We start from the raw sequence: 12,689 nt of genomic DNA, 5'->3' as shown, positions 1-12,689 counted from the left end.
TTTTCTTTCGTTTGTTTGGGGGGCTTTTTTCCCTTTTTTGTTTTTTAAAAAGAACTTACAAGAATGATATCTGGACTGGAATCTCCAAAGCGGGTCTTTCCTTCCCATGTAAGGGTGCTGACTGGTGAACGACATGGTGTGCTCAGCGGTGAGTAGTAAGGGGATTTGTCTCCTTTGTTTTGTAGTTTCAGTCCAACCTTGTGTTTGTTCAGTGTCTTTAGTAGCTCTGCTGTTTCTTCAGAACTCATATTTTCAAAGTAGATAGTGGCACCCACAATTTGGTCACCTATGATTTAAGTGGAAGCAGCACAAAAAAACAAAAGAGCAAAAGTCAGCGTGCACATCTTACTAAACATTTGGTGAAAGCTACATATTTGAACAAAAACTGAATTTGTTACCTTCATATACTTTTCCAGACCGTGCTGCTGGTGACTCTCCTTTCACCTCCTTAACAAAGAGCTGTCCTCCACTTGTCTGTTCAATGGTCATGCCAGTTTTGTCAGCACCTTCCCAATCTGGAAAGAGTACCTCCCTTGTCTCCTCTTCGTCAGCCATCTGTAAACATAGCCATAAAAATAGCAGGTTCAACAGAAAAAAATCATAGTTAGTTGGCAAAAACTCTTTACAGCATAAAATATGGAATACTAGTCTTAAACCTTAAATTCCTAAAATACCTTGTTTTTGTTTTCTTCAATTCAAGCCTCGTTGTAGCACAAATTCTCTTTGTTTTCCTGCAAAAACAAAAGACAGACTTTGAACAAATTCTATCCACATCCCACTTTGTAAGGAGCCTGGGTTAAAAGACCCAAAAGTGAACACTAGATGGTGTTAAAACTCCTTCAGACAATATAGCCTATCTAACTATAAGTGCCTTCCCTTCCCTCCAGGATGCACTACGTTTTGGAAACTTGGTTGAAGTCAGACCACTCCCTGCCCTGAGGAAACAGCCAAATCCCCTGCGTACAGATCAACTCAAACATCAATAGAAACAAAAGTGAGGGTCACAGGTACTTTATTTAAAGAAAAAAACCAAAAACACACCAAGGTGGAGAAATGTATGGTAACAAATACATCACCTAAAAGAGTTACTACTCTAATACAGATGTACAACCACAAACACTAATCTAATAGGAAAACAGTTGCACCCTTGTATAGGATCCCACATTAAGCTTGTAGTTCTGTTCAATAACAAGAGCTATGAATTCCTTTTCAGCAATTAACCATAGATTTGTTATTAATTTTTTTATCACTACAGCTGAAAGTTTTTACAAAGCTGATGACAATGATCTACCTCTTTACGCTGTAGTAGCACACATTAGGTTGGGTGAGGCCATCAGAGTACATAAGGTATACATTATACCTTCAAATAATTACCAAATTTACCATATTTATATCACTTTAAATTAGGCCAACTGAAATTCATGCTTAGCTTTTCAACAACTGTCACTATCGCTGTTTGCAATGTAAAAAGATCATCACATCAATGATAAAGTTTGTTGACAACATTACTAGACATGTGTCCACAAACATGCTGACTGGTAATACCCACTCTCCTTTTTGGAACACAGAACCTATTGTTTTGTTAGTACCAAGCTCTCCACCACCCACTCCTCGAAATATACAAAGCTGTTCCACGATGATGTGTCTCTACCAATAGAAAGGGATTTTTATGTTGTTGTTTGTTTTTTTTAAATTCGAGAGAATGTAATGTGATTGGTGACAACACTATTGGAAGTACTTTTTGATTAATGATGTTGCACCACAAGACAGTAGCAAAGCTCTAGTACCACAGTCATTTCAGTGAGACAATCACTACAAATGCCTACTGTAACCATTGAGGAGGATTTAACAAAGGTTCTATCGGCCAACAGAAAATGGCAAAAGCCTATTCATAGTTGTGATGAATGAAACAGGATATGAGTCACTTTGGTGATTAGTTTCCTGTGTTTATTGTGATTATGATTAAAAACAAAGATTTAAGGAATAATAACTTGGAAAAAAAATAAGACTGATAATCTTGTCTGACCTTACAAATATATGTATTTTAATGTTAATGTCAATGTGCTAGAAATAATAATATTAGCAGAAAAATTAATATAATTTTACACCACAGTCAAGAACACAGTTACCACACAGGCCACGAATCCCTTCCTCATTCACTGATACTGCCTCTCTGTTATGCAAGATAACAAGTTGCTGGAAACAAGAGGAACCTGAGACGAAGCTAAAGAAGCAACAGTTTTAAGAGGTTTTGTAATATGCATCACTTATTCAGCAGCCATATGCCACTCCTGCCATGCAGCTAAAATGCAGTGTTTCAAACAAATGAGATCGTTAGAAGAAAACAGTTCTGGTGTTTCCTGCAATGTCCAAATTAAGACTGCAGATCTAGGTGGTGCATACAGTTCTGTGTAATATGAACTATTGTCTCAGTTATTTGTAGTCTGTTGATGCCAGTCCTAGGTCACATAACAAGCCCTCTGCAAATTAACACAAGTCAATAAATAGACTGGATCTGCATGGTTGGGAATACTGAAGAAAGCATGCAATGCTTTGAGGTAAAATTAAAATTCTTTGAAAAAATAGCATTTAGCCACTGAGCATGATTATGCCGGAGAATAGGATAATGCTCATTCCAAAGGTGATTCCAGCCGCTTGCAGGTATATAAAACCTGATCTTCACTTTGTTGCTTCATCTGTCCTCCTCCCTTCTTTCTATCACATTGTGCTTTTCCGCATGGCCTCATAGTACCTTGAAACACGAATCTATCAAGACCTCAAGCTGCAACATTATATGCATCAGTTATAGTTGAAATGTGTGAAAACTGAAGGGGTAAAAAAAAAAACAGTACCAAAAAACACAGCTTTATTTAATTATCTTGGGTAGAGCAAATTCAAATCAGGCCAACTGATGCAGCCATTTACAAAATCTTTAAAGTGTCCTTCAGATCCCACACTCACAGCATTTGGGAGAAATCAAAGGGAATTTGTCTTCCCCATGGGCTCGAACACAGCTCATTTTGCCCGAATATATCCTGTCCTAATCCAGTCAATAAAAACAGACCCAAATAACTGACAAACCTTTCACATGATCTTGTTTTTCTCTTTTGCTAGTCTTATTGGCATTGTACAGATTACTGCTAGATGAGATAATTGTTCAGAAAAAATGTTCACAGGGGAAAAGCATAAGAAATATTATTGGGTTTATAAAAACAGGGTGGGAAGTTAAGAATGCATCCACATTCATACGCATAATCGTGGGACACAACTATCCCTTTATCCCTTCAAAGGTTTATTTTCAAGCATAATCATATAGTTTTGATAAATATTTTGATTTTGGCCTAGCACACAGGCTTACCATGTTTGAACTATTTGGGCCATTGTGTCCTAGACGTTCTGACATATTTCTGGCAGCAAGCTGTGGGGGGAAGCTGAGGCATGCAACAGAAATCAAGGGGGAATTTGAAACACACAGAAAGAGATATAAGGAAAAGAGTATGTTAAAAAAAATTAAAGTGAGGCAATTAAAAAGGGGGGGGGGGGGGGTGTTGTCAAGCTATGTTATAGAACATTAAAGAAAGGCATCCAAGCAGAACTGAAAAAGTGGGGATTCTCCTCAGAAGCTTACAAGTTCAGAGATATGCATAAGAGAATATTTGCAAAAAGTCCCTGCACTTTTTACTGTCATTACTCAACTTAATCACAATTATTAATTTCTTTGCTTATTTTAAGATAAACTTAGAAAGTAGTGTAATTAAGTATAAACTAAATTAGGAAAATTAACAATTAACCCAAAAAGACCTTATGATTATAAACATATGCCAAATGAATGAGCCCTTGTTCTTGAAATCATAGCAAATGGTCTGGGACTCCAGGAGTTGACAGTACATGACAGTCATTCAGCTCTGTATTCTTTCTCTTTCATTTCTATAACGTGCCTGAGTACCGCTGATCCAATGCCAAATACGAAGGTAGATCAACGGGCTTGTCTGTCATGTTTTATTATGGCTTGGTATGTCTGTCCAGAAGGGGATATGAGCAGCCAGCCAGACAAACAAAAGCTTCTGTTACCTCGAATGCAACCACAGAGCATTTCTGGATATGGATCATTTATACAGTATCATTGGCCTACAGATTTAACACTAATCAGTCAAAGTACTGCTAGTTTTTCCCTACACACAAAAGAAGTAAATTATCTTTGGCGGGCTCTTGACATGGTCGTTTCTCAAGAAGGGAAAAGGGACTTGAGTGAAGCAGGTGGTCACTTTGGGAGGAGGGACGGGATACCAAAAGGAGACACATGGAGCAGAAGCACCCAGGTATCAGGTTTCCACAAGGCAGGCCTTTCACAGCTGAATGACGGCGGCATGACCTTCCAGTTACGTTGGAGGCTTTGCAGCAAACATTCCAAAAGCGGTTTGCAGTCTGACCATAAAATAGATGCTGCTCTGTGGTAACACTGACTAGTTAGTGTTTGAGCAAAGTGATGGTTATGTAGTCTATCATAGATTTTCTTTGTATCGTTTCCAATATACTTAAGGGCACTCACTTACCTTGGATTGCTCAAGCAAAGCCAAGGAGCTTCAGTTTATTGCTTCTGTTCTTGTATTCTTGACTTCTGTTGAGAAAAAAAAACACAATTAGTATGATTTGTACACAGATTAAGTATTGCTAAGACAGCAAAGAAACCTTTGCTGCTCTCTTTTGCAATAACATTCCATGTTGCTATGTAAAGTTGAGTTTCAGTCACATGCTTGACAGATGACAAAAAGCTATGCATGTCTTTTCCACATAGAAGTCCCTGCTATGTTACGAGGTGCATCTCCATATGAATGATAAAGTCAAATGCTGTGGTAGGATTCAGTACTAAGTGATGAAATTTAGCTGTGCTATAGAATGTTAGCCTACACATTAAGAGATGGGAAAGGCAGAACTGAAAAAGTGGGGATTCACTTTAGAAGCTTACAAGCTTACCATACTTATGCATAAGAAAATATTTACAAAAAAGCCCCTGCACTTTTTACTTTCATGACTAGACTTAATCACAGGTATTCATTCCTTTACTTCTTTTTAGATACGTTTATAAAGTAGTCTAATGTAGTAGACTACTGATGCTGATCAATCATCACCTTAAGAGGCTTTAATAATTAACCAACAAGTAGCTGGAAGCAGTGTTGACACTGGTAAGGAAATATGTCTTTTTAAATCAATTTAACCACTTGTTTGTCTCTAAACTAGCCAAACTACAACAAGTAGGTTTGCTAGAAATTGATTAAAAATGAAGAAAATTTGGCTATAGAGGAATTCAGAGAGGAAGTATACTATTAAAAATGCTAATGCATTGATCTGCCTTAGTTTCACTGCTTCATGGAAGACTGTAAAAATATCAAACCACAACAGAAAGGCAGAAATGCGAAGCAATAATAGCAAATATAGCAGCAAAGTTTGTTGCCTAAATTGAATCTATCATTTAAATTCTGAGCATCATTCTTTACACTAAGTCAGTCTTGTGTTTGTGAAAATCAAGGCAAAGCTGAAAATGTGAGACACGTGCTGTAACTAGCCCAACATCTTACAGGTCTTATGCCAATTATTGTGTTATTGTGAAACAAAGCCCTCTTTTTGTCAGTCTCAGTACAAACAGAACCAGACTTGATGTGCGCAGAGACATGCAGCACCAGTGGGAACATGCCCTTCAGGAAAATTCTTCTTCAACCCCATCATTAACTTCCCCCTTCCCAACATTTTATGTTCAATAACCTAAACTGCTCATTACTATATTTGTGAGATGGAACAGTCAGATTTTAATACCTGTGCAATGTAACAAAGCCCCTAACAGTGATGCAAAGTTTAAAAAACGTAGTAAAGTTTGGCCTGTTTTCTGTTGCACCAATAGAATACATAGCTGAGATAAAATACCAGCCAGTAATGGGTTCGCATTACATGTGTGAAGTGAGACTTGCACCACAGCAGCTGTGTATACTCATGCCCCTGTTACTGATTCGGACTGTTATGTCACAGAATACAACAAGGTAGACTAAAGAAAATGTGACACTGTGTTTGCCTTAGTGATAAAGTTATTATATGTGTAAGCTTTTAGGTGTTGTGCTACAACGTCATGATAGAAAATGACGAAATAGGCATATCGGATTTAACAAAATCAAAATATATGAGACAGTTTGCCCCACCCTCTTTACTCAGTGTCTTGGTAAGACCACACACACATAGCACATCTGCAGGTATTTCTGGAAGATAAAATGTGGTCAACAAACAGTGAAGGAAGCAAATAAAAACACGCAGTGCCCAGAAGTACCATACCACAGTCCACGACACAGATCGTGTCGCTTTGCCTCTCAGCTTTACTTGCAGAGGGAGTAGCACAGTGCACAGCCCCACCCAGGCCTCCAGTCACACATTCCTTGATAGAGCCCTCAGGCCAGCTGGAAGAAAGCCCAACCTCTTCTACAGTGACTAACTCCAAAGAAATGTCCTCCTTCTGACACTAACTCTAGCTTTATTTTGTGCTGCCCACCCCGCACACAGCTGGAGTGCCCACCCACCTGCAATGAGTCCACCACACACCCCCAACCTCCAGGTTCCACTCAAACAAGCAAAAATGCAACGTTAAGTCAGCAGTGCATCTGTGATGGCACCCTAAGACGTGTGTCAAATGTGCATTGAGAGGTTACATTGGTGTCTTTTGGCTTAACATGCGCTTCACTGACGCAGTAAACAGCAGCCAGCTCATCACCCCATCACTTAAAAAGAGACATGCCTCCAAACCTGGACTGTTAACTTTCATACTTTGTGCTTAAGTAGGTCAATACATTCTGGAAACTGATCAAAGCAGCTTTAGTCCGTCTACCAATTTGATTGCCAAATCCAATCAATTTAGTAATGAGAAAAGAGGAGCAATGTGACAATGATTAAGGCTCAATTTCAGAGTGTATCACACAGAGTGGAGCTCTGATAAAATTTGATTATGAGCAGATAAAAAGACCTCAGTACAGCAAGGCAGATACGGAGAGAAGACCAGTGACCTAATCAGTCTTGTTGTCAAAACAAAACAGACTCTCTTTCCCCCCCTGCTGCATTGTATTTAGACACAGCAAAAGCGAAGAAATACCAAAGAAGACAGCAGTATCTGGCCTTCAATGTTCCTTCACAAAAGCAGATAGGACGTGCACGTGTGACGTGTATAAAAGGAACGAGAGTCAAAATAATTGGTTGTTTTCTGCACTCCATAGTCCACATAGCCCTGAAGCAAACCACAAGTCCAACATAAGACTAAAGCCTGCCCACTGACGCTAACTTGGCCTGCTTCTGATTAAGCCATTGTGACTTTGGCAGGAGTCATGCACCAAATGGAAAAATTGAAGAAACTCTTAAAATCCTCCTCTCTTGCTCTTAAAAAATCAGAAATGAGGGGTTGCATTTGAAGCATACTTCAGCTTTGCCTTGATTTTCACATACTTTTTAAGCTCTGCACAGTTCTGTCATAACTGCTTGTTCTCTATTACACACCAAGACATTTAAGACCTCAGTTTTAATTTCCTCTCTCGAGGGTTCTTACAGGTTTTTTAGAGATCCTGTTCCTTTGCATTCCTATTTTTTGCATTCCTATTATTACACCAAGAACTGCCTTTGAGATTGTATATGTAACACTGTGCTATAGACAAAAAACTTGATTTGATTTGAAAAAAAAAAGCTTATTCAAACTATTTTTTAAGATCTGTTCTGCTATTAAATGAGAAGTGATCCTGGGCTAATGCCCAACAATAGTTTCAGTGGCATGACTATCAAGCAGCTAGGATGTAAATTTTGAACTGGCATAACAAGTTAGACCAAAGAGAAGCGCCAAGTTTGAACAGATCAGCCATATAAAAAGAACATCACAAGAGGCTTACTGACACATTAAACAGGTCACGCCAAAAAATTGCCACGCTTAGTTTAACATGGCAATATATTCAGCTGCTGCTTGAATGAGAGCAAATACAAGTCCATTCACGGAACAGGGGACAAGGTTATGAGTAGGAGTTAGGTGGCAACCATAGCAGCAGAATGTATATATAGATGTGAGACTTCCTTTGCTGTAAGAACCTGAAGCATAAACAGAGCATCAGGATTGTACTTTCAATTCACACTTCTATTTAGACCACACGAGAGTTCCATCCTCGAATATCTTGTGCCAGATAAAGAAAAACCATGTTGAATGTATTTCTCAGTTTACATTCCAAGCATGGTTGCCCTGACATTTAGGGCATGTATCTCCAAGTAGTGCTTAGTAACAGATGGCTTTTGATATTTTTATATAGGAGATGTTTGGAGGAGTACTGGTGCGAGTTCTTGCTTTATCAGACAGAAATGATTCACGCCCTTTTTGAGCTCCATGCTTGGGAAGGTCCCACATTGCTAAAATCTACAGTGAAATAGTCTGAATTGCATGCAGGTGCGTGGTTGCCACAGAATTATTTGTGACTTATTGTGACTATTTCATCGCAAATTTAAAATAACTGTTTCTCAAAAACAAGACAAGCTAATGATAGGCGCTCCACAGAGAATACTGAGTACACACTGAAACATTCCAGCAGTGGGTGAGTGAGAAGGGCGTGGCTGCTGGGTGGATTGCCTAGAAAGACGTTCTGAAATTGCACACTATGGTTAAATTTTTATTTGCAACTTTAGGGAAGAAAAATGTTGCTCATTGAAAATCTTCTCACTCTATACATTTTGCATTGTTTTATCCAACCAATATCCAGGGTGTGCGTCTACGGAGTCGTCCGGAATGCTTGGTTTCGTAATGAAAGCCAAGTGTGAAAAGGATACGCTATAGTTTGTTCGAAACCACCACGCTTTCTTTCAGCTTACTGAACACCCCCCGCCCCACCTCTTCAACCACCCGCTCAACAAACCCATGAGGAAATAGCAGAGGAAGCATGCCAGAGACCAGTTTCCTTGCATTTTATACTGGAACATATGAGTAACACCATTCCTCGCGCCTGTGCTGTCAGTCAACACTGCGAGAATACGCAGTTGCGCTGGCAGAGAACTGCGATAAGCATCTCAACACTGTCAAGGCTCCAAACTGTCATGCGGCATGCTCTTCTTCCAGTTCTTCCTACTAACGACGCTGGTTGTCACATGGGTGAGAAGAGCCGCAACATCGGAGTGAAAGAAAAAGAAAAATGTGATCAATGAAGCTTTAAAATTTCAAGGTGTGCTTTTTGGAATTCCAAGTGACCTACATTGCTAGGTGACAAAATAATGTACCCTCTGTACTGCTGCACTGGTAGACAGAGCAAGTATTTAGACAAACAGTATCCACCCCAGGCCAAGATGAGGCCCTGTTAACTGACGAGCATTTCAGCTTTGGGGCGGTTAGGAGCAGCTCTGAATGTTTGAGCAGCTGAAATATAAATCACGCTTCAAATTTATTATGTTTAAGGTCCACACCCTCTCTTGAAGCAAAACTCTACACCTGAAATATCGTGTTTAGTTTGGTTATTCACACCGTATTATCACCAAGTAAAGCTAAAAACGCTAAACATAATGCCGATTAAATGACAATCACTACATTTGGCCCTTTAAGCAGCCTGTGTTATAATCAATCACCTTGACTAGAGCAATTTGAGAAATGCCACACATGTACAGCTGTGGGTCACCCAGTGTGAGTTAAGTGCACGTTGTAGAAAAGACTACGCAGAGCAGGGCAAAAATCAGCTCTCGCTAACCCTCCTCTAAAGTGACTTTTGGGTGTGGCAGGAGGGAGCTGCAGAGGACACGCAACAGCACAATGAAATTTGACTTCCAAGTGAGATTAAACAAAGGATCTTTCTGAACTCCTGATTCTCAACTTATACACCCACTTCACATAAAATATAGGCAGCACTACATGCAGTGATTCTACTTTAAACCACAGCTGAAATGATGCCATTTTAGGCTTTAAATATATTATGGGAAAGAAAATAATCCCCTGACTTTAGGGTTTCAGAAATGCCTCTTTTTCTTTTCCCCAAACGTGCAAAGTCTCAGCTCTTCCCCCTGCTCTGCCTCAAACCTGGTTTCAATTAGCTTGTCTTTCCAAACCACTACATTCCATTACTCCCCTCCTCAACCCCCTGCCCCGCCCATCCCCCCCTCACCAACTCACTCCATGACTCTCTTTCCCTGTCTTCCTCCCTTCTTCTCCCCCTGCACACCCTGGCCAGGAGCCCAGGTTGAGAGACCCATGGTAAAATAGACAAAGACAAATCTTTCTCTGCTCAAGACCTTAAAAAGTAAGTCATGAAATGCATATATGCCTCAGAGCCAAGCAGCAGTGAAAGTTTTCAACTTCATGTTGCGCAACACAAACCAAAAAGGTTTTGTTCAAAAGCTGATACATATTTAGCCAATAAACGGAAGCAGTTTGCATTTAAAAATATAATACTTTTTGTATCTCTCTCTCTATATATATATATATATATATATATATATATATATATATATATATAGAGAGAGAGAGAGAGAGAGAGAGAGAGAGAGAGAGAGAGAGAGACCACCAACCAACAACACAGTGAATCCAGTGAAAAGACATAGAAAAAGCCATAATCATGACTTTTCTGTCTTCGCCAGCACACCCTTAGTATCCCACAAAGGACATTTAAATGTAATTTGCTGAGACCCGCTGCAAAAAACTGTCTGTAGCGTGGATGGTTTTCCTTTTTTTCACTGGCACTAAAGGGTGTGCCACTGTGAGGAGACAGCAAACAAAAAGGGAGGGAGAGAAAAAAAGAAGGGGGAGGAGAGAGGGGGGATCCACACCCAAAGTTGTTGCTGTACACTCTCATAGGGAAGTAGTAGTAACTTTTTAAACTTCCATTTCTTGGCAAACGACATTGGATTAGATAAGAGAGACATCTGAGCGATAACATCAACACTGTCAACAATCATTTCGGCACCTCTTTGATATAACTTTAAAATGTGGGTTATTGAGGTCCTGTACAAAAGAAAAAGTCCCACTCACTATGCAAAGTACATCTACACATCCACACTGCACAAAGGTGAAATAACTACACAAATGTAGCTATTCTTATTTGTTATCTCTAAGAAGGATCAAAATCATCTAAAGGCAATAAAGTATATAGCCATGAATGACTTATATGCATCTTAGTAAACTGCACAACTTCAATCTAGTCTGCATTCATGTGGTGGGTGTGTACCCACACCCTCATCTCCTGTCCTGCTCTATTTTAATTAAATATTTATCATGTATGAATGTTTTCACACAAAGTTACTGCCACTCTACATATTTACAATGAAAACAAATAACACTGTTTAGGCAAGATGCTCCTATGCAAAAACATTCCCTTAGGGGAAAATAAAAAGTCCTTGAAAAACTCTGGAGACAAGTTTTCTAGTCATATAAAACAACTCATAATAATCTTACAATGATAAACACGCTCACTGCAAGTGCCTGGTGCTATGAACAAGAATGCTGGACAGATAACTGTGACGCCTTTGCAAGTTAGTTATTTAAACTCTGGCCAAGTTGGAACGACTGATTTGTTGTCTTGCAGCAGAGTTGTTAAAGTTCAGAAACCGAAAGAACAGTTTAAAAAAAAACTTTTAACTTCAATTAAAGAAAATAAAAAAGTGTGCAGCTTTACCTGTGCGCAGCCTTAGCGCCCTAGAAGCCTCACGCCTGCTTGAGCATCCTTGAAAACTTCTCCACTTCTCCTCACTCCAAGAAAAACACTTTCACACTGTCACGCCTTCGCAGTCTGCTAGGACTCTGTCAGTCTTTTTCGATTTCTTGATCAACCAGATTTCCAGGGCGTTTTCTGCCCCCTCTCTCTCCCTCCCTCCACCGTTCTGAGTTGATTTTAACCTCTTTTTTTCTGAGTGGCTGCTAGTCTGGGCTGAGCAGAGTGGTTGGACAGGGAGCTGGGCTGGGCTCCTGGTTAGCAGAGGGAGGGGAATCCAGGGGAGGGGACCCGTGTACGGGGAGTGGTCCTTAGTGTTCATGGGACCACCCACTGCTTCACAAAGATGGTTGCAAAGACATGCAACAGGAAAAGTGAGCTCTGCTTGAAAAAAAGAACTTTCAACACTTAAATGTCAGGTTTTCAAACTCTTGTTATCCGAATGTAATCAGCACTATGTAACAAATTATTCAGGCAAGAAACTTGTACTGTTTTTATCATGATTTTTCTGTTTAAAACAGCTTTTTGCCCACTTCAGTTTTTGTTCTACAGTATAACAATGAAGTACACAGAGAAGAAGAGATGCACTCCACAAAATGGTTATCATGACAGACAATGACATCAACATGTTATTAAAACATTTACACTGCCGCACATAAACTGACACAAAGCTATCATTACCAAAATGGTTCGGGAGGACGGCCTTTAGTTAAACACAAAAGGCAAGGTGTCTATTTACAAGACAGGATTTACAGAAGTCTGTCGCTTTAATGGGGCCCACCCTGTGCTAGTGAACTGCAGTAGCAATATAATTTATATTAAATAATTTTTGCATCTAATTTGGACATTAAAATGTATTCCACATTTTCACTGTGCTTTACACAGGTTGTTGTTGTTTTTAGCTCACTTTCATACGCTGAAAACTGTAGTTGCAGTAGTCATTGCTGTAATTGTCTGTGTGCTGTATGTTGAGTGTGTCACATGAAAGTTTATTTTTAGAGTGAA

At 39.5% G+C, this 12,689-nt stretch overlaps 1 protein-coding gene across 2 annotated transcripts in view; it reads right to left on the bottom strand.

Moving 5' to 3' along the window:
* The window catches only part of ahnak (AHNAK nucleoprotein), a 32,169-nt gene extending 20,272 nt beyond the window's left edge, over positions 1–11,897 (bottom strand). Inside the window, exons 1-5 of one of the 2 annotated variants that reach the window (XM_085426156.1) lie at positions 11,649–11,897; positions 4,554–4,618; positions 675–731; positions 399–555; positions 60–286 (exon numbers count right to left, since the gene is read on the bottom strand). In XM_085426156.1, the coding sequence (XP_085282282.1) occupies positions 60–286; positions 399–555 (384 nt within the window). In that variant the 5' untranslated portion in view covers positions 675–731; positions 4,554–4,618; positions 11,649–11,897. The remainder of the gene's footprint in view (positions 1–59; positions 287–398; positions 556–674; positions 732–4,553; positions 4,619–11,648) is intronic. The other variant, XM_085426165.1, reaches the window with a different exon arrangement.
* Between the last annotated feature and the right edge of the window lie 792 nt (positions 11,898–12,689).

Source organism: Rhamphochromis longiceps, linkage group LG2 (genome assembly GCF_057381845.1).
Source record: "Rhamphochromis longiceps isolate RC_006_pf linkage group LG2, R_longiceps_female_GT1.1, whole genome shotgun sequence".
NCBI classification, from domain to species: Eukaryota; Metazoa; Chordata; class Actinopteri; order Cichliformes; family Cichlidae; genus Rhamphochromis; species Rhamphochromis longiceps.
The sequence above is the reverse complement of the archived record's forward strand: the minus strand, read 5'-3'. Positions and strand labels throughout refer to the sequence as shown.